This window comes from Hypanus sabinus, chromosome 7 (genome assembly GCF_030144855.1).
Source record: "Hypanus sabinus isolate sHypSab1 chromosome 7, sHypSab1.hap1, whole genome shotgun sequence".
Taxonomy (NCBI): Eukaryota; Metazoa; Chordata; class Chondrichthyes; order Myliobatiformes; family Dasyatidae; genus Hypanus; species Hypanus sabinus.
Window position 1 is genome coordinate 168,029,328 of NC_082712.1, and position 12,542 is coordinate 168,041,869.

The 12,542-nt window shown below is 44.6% G+C and overlaps 1 protein-coding gene across 3 annotated transcripts in view; it reads right to left on the reverse strand.

The window, feature by feature from the left end:
• The window catches only part of shank2b (SH3 and multiple ankyrin repeat domains 2b), a 1,221,224-nt gene that overhangs the window by 87,153 nt on the left and 1,121,529 nt on the right, over nucleotides 1-12,542 (reverse strand). For all 3 annotated transcript variants that reach the window (XM_059976077.1, XM_059976076.1, XM_059976075.1), the window contains one exon: nucleotides 12,131-12,211. In XM_059976077.1, the coding sequence (XP_059832060.1) occupies nucleotides 12,131-12,211 (81 nt within the window). The remainder of the gene's footprint in view (nucleotides 1-12,130; nucleotides 12,212-12,542) is intronic.

The following is a 12,542-nucleotide window of genomic DNA, read 5'->3' on the forward strand; positions in this document are numbered from 1 at the left end:
TTCCAGTGCTGCCTGTGTAGGCCTTGTTTTTCTCTGTCACCATGTCGATTTCCTGCAGCTGCTTTGATTCCTCCCACATCCGAAAACTGGTTGATGCATAATATGTCCTGGCCTAGCCTGTGCCATCCAAATCAGAAAAATCAATATATTTAAAAACTCCCTGCATCCAATGAAATATTGTTGAAATCCTGTATGATACTTCTGATGTGGTAGATCTCAGAAATTTAAAGATTAGCTTTATTTGTCACTGAGCACACACTTGGGGGGGGGGGGCACGCGCACCCACACACACACACACACACACACACACACACACACACACACACACACACACACACACACACACACACACACACACACACACACACACACACACACACACACAGTATATATAGCTAAGGGACCGAAGACTTCTGCATATTACTATATTTGTCAATGTGGAGTAAAGAGGAAATTTGCAAAGCCTTTTAACAGCCTTTTAAAACTACTCACCTTTTTTTCTTGCTGAAGGGTCTTGGCCCAAAACTTTGACTCTACTCTTTTCCATAGACGCTGCCTGGTCTGCTGAGTTCCCCCAGCATTTTGTGTATGACAATGAGATGAGTTTGTTTTTAAGCTCCTAGATTTGCTGCCCCTCTCCTGTAATAATTTAGAAAGGGAACCAGTGGAAGAAAGCTCATGCTGTGTTGAGGATATTTGCTTCTGTGGCTGCATCACTTTTGCAGGCCCTGGCTCTCTTGAGACCATTTCCCAAATCGGGGTCAAGGTATCTGTGTTAGCTTTCCAGCAGCCTATTTTCCCCTAGTGTTGAATTACTTGTTCTGTAAAGACAGAGCTCCCATGCAGACAGAAATGAATGCCTATCATTCTAGTAAACCTTGTCTTCTTGCCCTCCGTTGGAAACATGCAACATAATGTTGAACGAAGGAATGAACATGCAATCCTATGCATAGTGAATCTCACTTTAGAAGGCAGAAGATCACTTCTATTTGGTGCATAAAAGGGCAATCTTCTTGCTCACTTGCTACACTTATTTAGAGATATAGCACAGAACAGGTCCATCTAGCCCAACAAGCTGCACTGCCCAACAACCCATTTGTTTTGCACTGGCCTAATCATAGGACAATTAACCTACTAACCATCACGTATTTGGACTGTAGGAGGAAACCAGAGAACCAGGAGGTAACTCACATGATTCACCGGGAGAACATACAGACTCCTTACAGATGGTGCCAGAATTGAATTCTGAACGCCGGAATGCCCCAACCTGTAATAGCGTCGCGCCAACTACTATGCTAATGTGGCACCCAAATCTTGGCACTTCCTCTGCAGCCGTACATCTGTTGCCAAATATTCACCCACTTTGCAAACATTATCAACCAAAATTATGCAGACGAATGTGATATCAAACGGCGTTCTCATTTAGAACAGGTACACTGCGTACACAAAACTTGCAAATCTATTGTGAGACTTGTGAGAAATCTATATTGTGATATAGAGTTAGGGAGCAATGGAAACAGGCCATTTGGCCCAACTGACCCATACTGACCAAACTTCCCATTTAAGCTAGTTCCATTTCCCATATCTGACCCACATCCCTCTAAATATTTCCAATACATTTGGTCCATTGAGTCTGATTTGCCATTTTATCAATGCTGATCCATTTTCTTCTTAACCCTATTCTCTTGTCTTCTTCACATAACGTTTCATGTTATGATTTATCAAGAACCTGTCAATCTCTGCCTTAAAAGCACCCAGTAATCTGGCCTTGACAGCTGTCTGTGGCAATGAATTCCACAGATTTACTATCCTCTGCCGAAAAAAAGTTCCTCGTCATCTCTGTGCTAAGTGGATGTCCCTCTATTTTGAGGCTTTCTTCTCTGGTGCTACACCCCTTTCCTCCAGTTCTTGATTCCTCACAGATTTGGTGCACATAGAGTCATGAATCAGGCATCTCAGCCCAACTTGTACATGCTGACTAAGATTCCCATTGAAGTTAGTCCAATTTTCTCGCAGTTGGCTCATGTCCCTCTAAACCAGGGGTTCCCAATCTTTTTTATGCGCTGGACCAATACTAGTGCAGGAGAATGAGTGATGATCTTACAGCGGTAAACAAAATTATGAGAGCTACTGATAGTATGAATGCATGCAGGCCATTTTTCCCTTAGGTTCAGTGAGACTAGAGCTGGAGGTCATAGGTTGAGGGTGAATGGTGAAATATTTAAGGGGAATGAATTTGATGAAGAATTTCTTCACTCAGACGATGGCGTGAGTGTGGAATGAACTGCCAGTAGAAGTGATGGTTGCAAATTCAATTGTAACAGTTAAGTGTAAAGAGGGTTTCTTCTTTTTGTTAACTAGCAGGAATGCTAATTTACTGATAACGAGAATGGTATTCCTTTGTAAACCAAATGGGGATTAATGTTCTTTCTTCTGAGTCTGTAAGCTTTTGTTGACGGGCTTTTGGGCAGATCGGCGTGAGGGGGTCGAGAGAGAGGACGCAATGCTCTAAGCTGGGCGAGGGGGGGGTCCGAGGCCGGGAGATTCTCCGAGGGGGGGGGATGAAGCTAGATGTGCTTGGTTGACCACTCGTAGGGTCCTGAGCTGTTTGGAGAGTCGAGGAGTTCGGAGGGTCCTGAGCTGCGAGTCGAGGAGTTCGGAGGGGATCGAATGGTGGCCAGAAGACTTCAGTAATTGAGCTCCAACGGCTGTGCATGAAGTGGTTTGGACTTTGATAAGTTTGGCGCCTTTTCTTTAATTTTCTCTTCATATATAATGTATCGTTATTAATCACTTAGTTATAGTAACCTTTATAAATTGTACTCATTTAATCGCATATGGTGTACTGTCTGTTTTTGGGCGAGGCGGGAACATCACACAGCATCCACACCAGCTGATTATCCAGTTTGGCGGGGCCGAAGGCTGCTCCCCCTAGACGAGAACGAGCTGAGCGAGCCTGAGGCGACCCAGGGGGTTACATTGTGGGGTGCTCGTCCGGGATTGATTTCTGTGGAAGCTGTGTGATTACCCTCTTTAAATTGTGTCTGCGGCGAAGAGCTGGTATGCCTTTGTGGGTGTGTGATTGCTGGTTATCGCTACGTGTGTGTTGGGTGGGGTGGCTGCTGTTGCTAGCCTGGAGGTTGTTGTTCGAGTTCCGACTAGTGCTGACGAAATGGTGGTGGGACCATGGGTTGTCCGTACTGTTTGGAGAGTGAGGAGTGACAGGTTGGGATGTTTCAGCAGTGGTGAGCTCCACCCGGATGTTGGAATAACGTCCAGCCCTAAAGGGGCGGAGGCGTGGGCGGAGCGGACCCCTCAGTTGTTGGGTGAGTGGCAGTGCTTGGCTGAGGGAAAGCGATAGGGACGGGTTGAAAGTTTGAGTAGGGGGGCTGGTGACTTTGTTAGAACTGTTGGGCGCAATTACCTCGAAGTGACCGCTGCCAGTTCTGGGAAAGTGTGGGAAAATGCGTGTGGTTCGACTGGAAGTCAAATGCCGCAGCTGGGGGGCTTATCATATCCGTGGCAGGAAATTGGTGGGAAGTTTTTAGAGTATCCCTTTTTGCCTAGGGGGGCAGATAAATTGCTTGTGGTGCCAAGGGGATCTGTCAAGGGGATCAGTTGTTCCGTTGATTCGAGAGGTGTCGGGAAACTTAGAGGAGGCCCAGTGGGGGAACGGCTTGGGGTCTCTGGGGGAGCACGTTCCCAGCAATGTACCAAGGAACTCCCGAAAGGAACAGACTCTATTCCTGAAGGTGTTGTTACGGATGGATGGAAGTCAAGTTAAAGCCATCCTCGGCACCGCGGCGCCGGTTAAGTTGCTGTATAGTTTGTTTTATAACCGTTATTGGAAGCATTTACCCTTGACGACATTGAGAACACTGGAGATTCGGGGTACCAGTGCCGGTGATTATCCAGACGACGGTTGTTGGTCAGTGAAAATGGAGTTCTTAGAGGCAAATGTGGAGGAGACTGAGGTTCAGGAATCGTTAATGCTGATGTGTCCGGACCCTGTTGAGGCGGGCAGCGATTCTGTTCTAGAGAGAACCAATACCCTGCTGGTGTGCTTGGGGGCCTGCCCGGAGGAGGCGGGTGAGCGTTGTTTGGAGGCATTGTCGATGCACCCAGAGTTTCGAGCTGCTTGTGTGGACGTGTGTAGCAGCATTGGGCTGATACCAAATTCAAACAAGAGCCAGTGGCGGTACGGCCTGGGGGAAGTATCTGAGGGTGAGACCCTCTTAGTGGACGCTGCGAAATACCACGAGGGAGCGGAGTTGACTGCTGAAGACACCTCGGAGAGAGAGAGGTTGCGGCGACTGGCCCCTGAAGCCGTGGAAGATGAAGGCAGCGTGTGTGTGGATTATATTGCATTGAAGAGGTGCACTGTCAGTGACCAGAATATGGCCCTGAGGGCCGGAGAGGCGATGGCCTGTCTGAGTGGTGCGAAATGGTTTAAGGTGCTGGATCTGAGGAGTGGATGTTGCCAGATCCCGATGAGTGGGGCCGACAAGGAGAAGACGGCCGTTATAAATTCCCTAGGAGTCTTCGGGTCCGAAAAGATGCCACAGGGCATATCTGGAGCCCTTGCAACCTTCCTGCTGGGCAGGTGGAAGACCATAGGGGATGTGGAGGCGTTTGGAGTTTTGGTGTATGTGGATGATCTCTTGGTGTTTGGATTTGCCTCAGGAGAATATGAAGTGAGGTCGTTGCAGGAGCAGCTGAGAACTACCGAGTTAAAGTGTTTTCGGGACACGTGCCAGGGCTGGCGAAGGTCGCAGCTCGTGAGTGACTGTCTCTACGGAATCAAGTTTGAAATGAAGACGGAGAGACTGGAGAAAGTGATCTGGAACATTTCTGAAGACTTACCAGTTGGAGAGAATGAAGAAAGTTGTCTGACTGAGGGTAATAGCAAACTGAGAACCCAGAGAGGGGAGTTTGCGGAGGTGAAGAAATTACAGACGAATCTCAGAAGAGAGAAGCGGAAGCTTGAAGGGAACCTGAAAATGACCATCGACAGTTCAAATGAAGTGCAAAACCTGAAAGTTGATCTGGAAGAAGTCATGAGGAAGAAAAAGCTGGAGAGAAGTGCAGTGAATACTGAACAGGAGGCTGAAGAGACTGCGGGAGAAGTGCAGGCCACGTGTTTCCGTTTGGAGAAGATCAAACAGCAGCTACCGATCACAGGAATGAGGAAGAATACAGATGATGTGCTGGATGTGTGGTACATGCTGCCTTTTGCTGACTTTCCCTCAATTGAGGAAGAGACCTTTGGCCCTTCTCCCATTGAGTCAGGTGTAGCGGGGAGGGTTAGCTGTGTGCAGTGTGGGGCATGAGTGAGAGGTTGAGAGAGGAGTTGGTAGTGGGCCCAAGGTATCCCCAGTTGTGTCCGAGCCTGAAGGGTTTAGGTGAGGGGGTACGGAGGTCTCAGAAGGGTTAGGGAACTCCCAGATAGTTGGCCTAAGTAGCGCCTGAAAAACAGGGCGTGAGGGTTACTGTGTGGGGAGGAGATGTCACTGTTTGTGCTTGGGTTACGGTGTGTTGGCAGGAAAGGTGGCAAGTTATTTAGTAGTCATGAGGACATGACTTTTATTTGGTGGAGGGAGAGTGTAAAGAGGGTTTCTTCTTTTTGTTAACTAGCAGGAATGCTAATTTACTGATAACGAGAATGGTATTCCTTTGTAAACCAAATGGGGATTAATGTTCTTCCTTCTGAGTCTGTAAGCTTTTGTTGACGGGCTTTTGGGCAGATCGGCGCGAGGGGGTCGAGAGAGAGGACGCAATGCTCTAAGCTGGGCGAGGATCGGACCCCAAAGGGGAGTCCGAGGCCGGGAGATTCTCCGAGGGGGGGGGGGATGAAGCTAGATGTGCTTGGTTGACCACTCGGAGGGTCCTGAGCTGTTTGGAGAGTCGAGGAGTTTGGAGGGTCCTGAGCTGCGAGTCAAGGAGTTCGGAGGGGATCGAATGGTGGCCAGAAGACTTCAGTAATTGAGCTCCAACGGCTGTGCACGAAGTGGTCTGGACTTTGATAAGTTTGGTGCCTTTTCTTTAATTTTCTCTTCATATATACTGTATCGTTATTAATCACTTAGTTATAGTAACCTTTATAAATTGTACTCATTTAATCGCATATGGTGTACTGTCTGTTTTTGGGCGAGGCGGGAACATCACACAGCATCCACACCAGCTGATTACCCAGTTTGGCGGGGCCGAAGGCTGCTCCCCCTAGACGAGAACGAGCTGAGCGAGCCTGAGGTGACCCAGGGGGTTACATAAGGTTAGCTTAGGTAGTTAGATGGATGGAAGGGGTATGGAGGGCTATGGTCCAGGTGCATGCAGACACGACGAAGCAGAAAGCCAGGCTGGAATTGGACCAGAATGGCTAAAGGACCTGTTTCTGTGCTGTACTCTATGACAATACCTGTCCAAGTGTCTTTAAAATATCATTAATACACCTGCCTCAACCACTTCCTCTGGCAGCTTGTTCCAGGAACTGATCATCCTCTGTATAGAAAATTTTGTCCTTCAGGCTCCTACTAAGACTCTCCACTCTCACCTTAAATCTGATCCTTCTACTTCTTGATTCCTCAGCCATGGGGATAAAGACAATGTGCATTTACTCTATCTACCTTCATGAGTTTTAACCCTCTATAATATCACCCGGCATTCTCCTATAAAAATATTTCTGAACATTTGATGTATTGGCCCACACAAAACCTAGTTTAGACCATGCAAGCTTTCACCCTTCTTACCATTTCAAGGAGACCTAAATACATGAAAGGTAAAGGCCTTTCTGAAAGGAGAATGGACAAAGATCTGGGTAAGGGGTATTTTCTCCCTCCTCCCCTTTCTCTTTTTCCAGTCTCTATTTTAGCTCCCCTCTTACCCTTTCTCTTCTCTTCACCTGCCTAAAACCTCCTTCTAGTGACCTTCCCCCTTCCCTTTTACCCATTGTCCTCTCTTCTCTCCTTCTTCAGACCTCTTCCTTTACCATCTACCAGGGCCCAGCTTCTCACTTCATTCCCTTTCCACTTACCTAAATTCACCTGTCACCTTCTAGCTTGTAATCCTTCCACTTCCCCTCTCTTCTCAATTTCTTATTCTCGCTTTACCACCCTTCCTTTACATTTCTGATGAAGCAACTTGGCTCGAAACCCCAACGCTTTATTTCTTTTTATAGATGCCTCCTGACCTGTTCAGTTCCTCCAGCATTTTGTGTTGCTTACTGGAGGTAATGTTCTTTTTTCTCTGTTCTCGATGCACTTCCACTATGGGACAAGGAAGGTTTTATTTTTAAATACAGAATGGTTGGAAACACTTCACAGGTCAGGCAGCATCTTGGAAAATAGAAGGAGAGTTAACACTTCTGGTCACAGGCCCTTCTGTTTCATCTTTCCAGTAATGATACCTAATCTGCTGAGCTTGGCTAGCCTTTTGTTTTTAATTTCAGATTTTCAGCATTTTTATTGATGTTCAAGGTTCACATTTGCAGGATGAGAATACTGCAATATTACCAAGCCAAAAGGTCGAAATCCAGAGCTTGGTGAGTCTGCAGTGAGAGGCCAGAAGGTCAAAGTGCCTGGGTCGGCTTATTCAGAAGTCAAAGGCCCGATGTCTGCAAGTCCAAGCCAAGGACTGAAGGTTGAAGGCCCAATATTTGCAAGGCTGTCTGTGGCCAAGGACTGGAGAGCCAGAGGTGGCGTGTCATGGGATCGAAGGCCTGTCTGTGTGTATGATGAGTGGGAGAGTGGGAAAGAGACTTGCTTTGATGTTGCTGCCATGTCTTGCTGTGATGTTACTGTTGTTTCTGTTTGTGTTGTTCTGCTGAACATGGTGGGCATGCTATGTTGGCACCAGAATGCAAGGCAACACTTGCGGGCTGCCCCCAGCACATTCTTAGGTTGTGTTAATCGTTAACACAAACAACACATTTCCTGTATGGTTTGATGTACATGTGACATATAAATCTGAATTTGAATTAACTGTACAAAAAAAAGACCAATTTCAACAGATCAAAGTGCAGCATGGGGGAGGAAAGAAACTGGACGGTAACTTTGATGTGTCCATCAACACAATGTTACAAGGCTAATAGCTCAATGATAGAATCTGGAAACAGTGCGACAATGTGGTGTTTCTATGTCCTGTTCTGACAAAATGTTTTCCTAACAGAAGCTTGTGGATAGATGGTGCAGGTTACAGTTAAGCATTTGGAGTTAAAAGGGCTGTTGGCCCGAGGTAATTACTGACAACCTAATGCAATGGATCAGAAATAAACTACCTATATTCTGGCTTCTGTGTAAATCACTGTGCATCACTAGTAGCTCAGAATGTGCTGTTATAGAGCAATAGAGCAAATGGCTTTAGCAATTATGTGGCATGATTATTTTATTTGTGCAACTTTATGTATTTCCGAAAGATTTTAAGGAAGTCTTCAAAGCTTACTTTATTCAAGCCTAAATTCTAATCTTTTTTCAACCCTATTATTCTTATTTCAATATTATTTATTTAGTTGTATTTGCACAGTTTGTCTTTTGCACATTGGCTGTTTGTCGATCGTTGTGTGTAACTTTTCATTGATTCCATTGTATTTTTTGTATCTACTATGAATGCCTGCAAGAAAATGAATCTCAGGGTTGTATATGGTGATATATATGTACTTTGATAATAAATTTACTTTGAACTTTGAACATACAGCTAAGGTGGAAAATGATGTGTTTAACAACATAGCATGAAGTAGGGTTAATATAACCATTACTGAGGTCTGATTATGTAGCAAGTAACAAGTAACATGCCCGTTGACAAGATCCTCGGTGCTTTGAATGAGAGAAGGATCAGTATGATTAGCACAACACTTTACAGTGCCAGCTGTAAGATCTAGGTTCAATTCCCACCACTGACTGTAAGGAGTTTATATGTTCTTCCCATGACCATGTTGTTTTCCTCCAAGTGCTCTGGTTTCCTCCCATGTTCCAAAAGACAATAAGGGTTAGAGTTAGTGAGTTGAGGGCATGGTGACACTTGTGGGCTGCCCCCAGCACACATCCTTGATGCAAACAACACATTCCACTGTATGTTCTGATGTATCTAACATATAAAGCTTTAACGATTTGCTGTGCTGATCTCCATTCTCATTTTGATTACCAAACTGCACACATCATTAATCATTTCATGAGGATCTGTAGAATTCCTTTCCATAAAGTAATGTCTTTCAGCACTGTCTACGTACCATATCAGAGCTTTCTAGTATAGATCAATACAGTCACAGACTATGACGTTTTAAGTGCTTCGCCAAATACATTTTAATTGTGATCTGGTTTCACAAGTGCAAGGTGACATAACTCAGTGGCCACTGAATTAGGTACACCTGTACACCTGCTTATTAATGCAAATATCTGAATATCCAATCATGTGGCTGCAACATCAGATGCGGAAACAAAGGTGATCTAAGTGACTTTGACTGTGCAGGACAGGGTGATTTGAGTATCTCAGAAACTGCTGCTCTCTTAGGATTTTCACATACAGAGTTTACAGAGAATGGCATGAAAACTAAAGATAAACATCCAGTGAGTGGCGGTTCCGTGGGCAAAAACGCCTTGTTGATGAGAAAGGTCAGAGGAGAATGGCCAGACTGTTTTAAACTGGTAGGAAGGTGACAGTAACTCAAATAACCACACATTATAAAGGGGGTGTGCAGAAGAGCATCTCTGAATTCACATGTTGAATCTTGAAGTGCACAGATTACAGCAGCAGCAGATCAGGAACATGCACTCCGTGGCCATTTTATAAGGTAATGGAGGCACCAGCCCATAAATGCTCAGCAATTCTATCATCTGCAGTCTTGTGATGCCAAGATACACCTTCAGATGGTCCACTTTAAGGTCTCCTTTCACTATACTCTCTTGACCTTCCTCCACCTGTCTTGTACAACTGATTGAACCACATAGTCATTGACTTTATTCTAGCTACAGTTAGGGGACAACAATCACTTGCTTTCAGATCTGTTGACCAGCAGAAACTGGCAGCAGAAGACCAAACTCACCAAATATGTTGAATTATGTTCTTATGATAAAGTAGTAGAAACCGACATACAGTACATACACACACAAAATTCCGGAGGAACTCAGCAGGACAGGCAGCATCTATGGGGGAAATAAACATTGACGTTTCGGATGAAGGGTCTCGGCCCTGAACATCTGCTGTTTATTCCCCTCCATAGATGCCGCCGAGCTCCCTGAGCATTGTGTGTGATGCTCAGCATTTCCAGTACTGGCAGAATCTCTTTTGCCTCTGACACCCACTGTGCCCTCTCTCAGTCCAGTGCTACATGGCATTATTTCAGTGAAGCAACTCAAATGGTGATGCCATCGCTTTCAAACAGCCTTGACTTGCTTTGAAAGGAAAATATCATTATTTGAAAAAGGGCTTGTACCTTCAGAAGCAAACCATTCATTGATTTAAAAAAACACCGTCATGTTCCCACCTTGGTCAGAAAAACTTAAGGCTATAGTGGTGGCACATTGGTGAAGAAGTGCCCCCTTAGATTTAAATATTTCACCTTTCAACCTAAATCATTGACCTGTAGCTCTAGTCTCACCCAAGAAAGAGCCTGTATATATATACGCTATCTATACCCCTCAGGATTTAATACACCTCTATAAGGTCTCCCCTCATTCTCCTACACTCCAAGGAATAAAGTTCTAACTTACTCAGCCTTTCTCTATAACTCAGATCCTCAAGTCCTGGCAACATCCTTGTTAATTCATTCTGCAATCTTTCCAGCTTATTGATATCTTTCTGAAAGATAGGCATCCAGAACTGCTCCAAGTTCTTCCTCACCAGTCTTTTACAATTTCAACACAACAAATCCTAATTCCTGTACTCAATACCCTGATTTATGAAGACCAATGTGCCAAACGCTCTCTTTATGACCTGTGGTGCCACTTTCAATAAATTACAGATACGTACTCCCAGATCCCTCTGTTCCAATTGTGCACTCTTTTGTAATAATTGTGCATAATTATGTTTTTCTTGTGAACACTGTTCCCTAAAGCTGCGTGGGTGCACAGCTGTGCAGTCACTGCGATACTCCCGCACACATAGCCTTTTTTGCCGCGCAGCTGGAATTGGACGCAGCTAGAAAAAGTTTACAGAAGGTGAAAGATTTTCTTTGTACGGTGTTTCATTAATTCAATTAATAATAAAATCAAAAGTATGTTATTTTTCAGCGTTCATTGTACACGTTCATCGTATGCATATTACAAAAATTTTTTTACAGCGCTGCGCAGTTTTCAGGCGGTGTAAAAATTTTCTGCTCAGAGCAATAGTTGGTCTGCACAGCTGTGAAAAATATACTTGGGGGAATGTTGCAAAATAATGGCTCTATGACTATAATGTTGCTGCAGGGCATCTCTAATTTTTACTCTTGCATTACAGGCTAACATACAGTTTTCCTTTTTAATTGTTTGTGCATCTGCACATTAAATCCAAGGATCCCAAAAGCTTTTGAACACTGACATGTTTCAATCTCTCATCATTGCACCTGTGTATTTGTTCATATGACAATAAACTTGAAATAGGTAAAATCCATCTGGGGCTTAAGGCATGAGGATGCCTCCCTAGTTCAGTGTCTAAATTAGGAGATAGCATATTCAACATATTCAGGGTTGTGAATTTGGTTGTCCTATACACAAGGCCAGTGCAGTCAACTTGCATGCCTCCAAGGCACCTCACAAAGTTTATAACAAAAACTATTTGCAAGACATGGACACCAATGTCAGCTTACCTCTATCCACTGTCGTAGGGGTATCCAAAGTATAGGTAGCCAGAAAGAGAGGAAGGAAGCAGGAAAGAAAGAGAAGGGTGAGAGTGAGAAGGGAAACATTGCTTGAAGTTTGAGCTTGTCAGGTAACCCATGTGTTCACTCATCATGTGATCTGTATTTGTTAACCTAACAGTGCAAGTCCAACCCCTTCCCTCGACCCCCTCGTGTAAACTCAAGCAACAGCCTGAGGTCGTGCTTGCTGCTCTGGTCATTCTCTCTGCAGCTTGCGGCGAATACAAGCATGCAAAACAGCTGCTTCCACTCCGGCAACCGACAAACATTCAAAGTAATGCATTTCCAAAGCCTATTGCTTACCTAGATCTTCGAGTTCTGAGGTCATGGACTTGGAGCGCAGCGTCAATGCCGTGGTTGGAGCCCGCTTTGGAGGTGGTGGCGCTTTGTGACAGAATTAAAGGAAAAGAGAAACAGTGTCTTAAAATTTGTTTATGTTCGAATATACCACTCATCTGAACTCTTTTACAGCCACCAAGTCATATTATAGAACAGCTTGAATTTATCCATTTTACCTGAGAGTAACTGAAATAGTACTCCTAGAGATTTGCTTAGAAAATTTGATTTTTTTTCTCTTTCTTTTGAACACTAATTTGTAACTGATTTGTATTTGGCAACTCGCTGCATTAAGAATACACTTAAAAATGCCAAACAAGCAATTATGGTTTAAGAGTATGATTCCAAAGTACAGATATAGTTGACCAATCACAGTTGA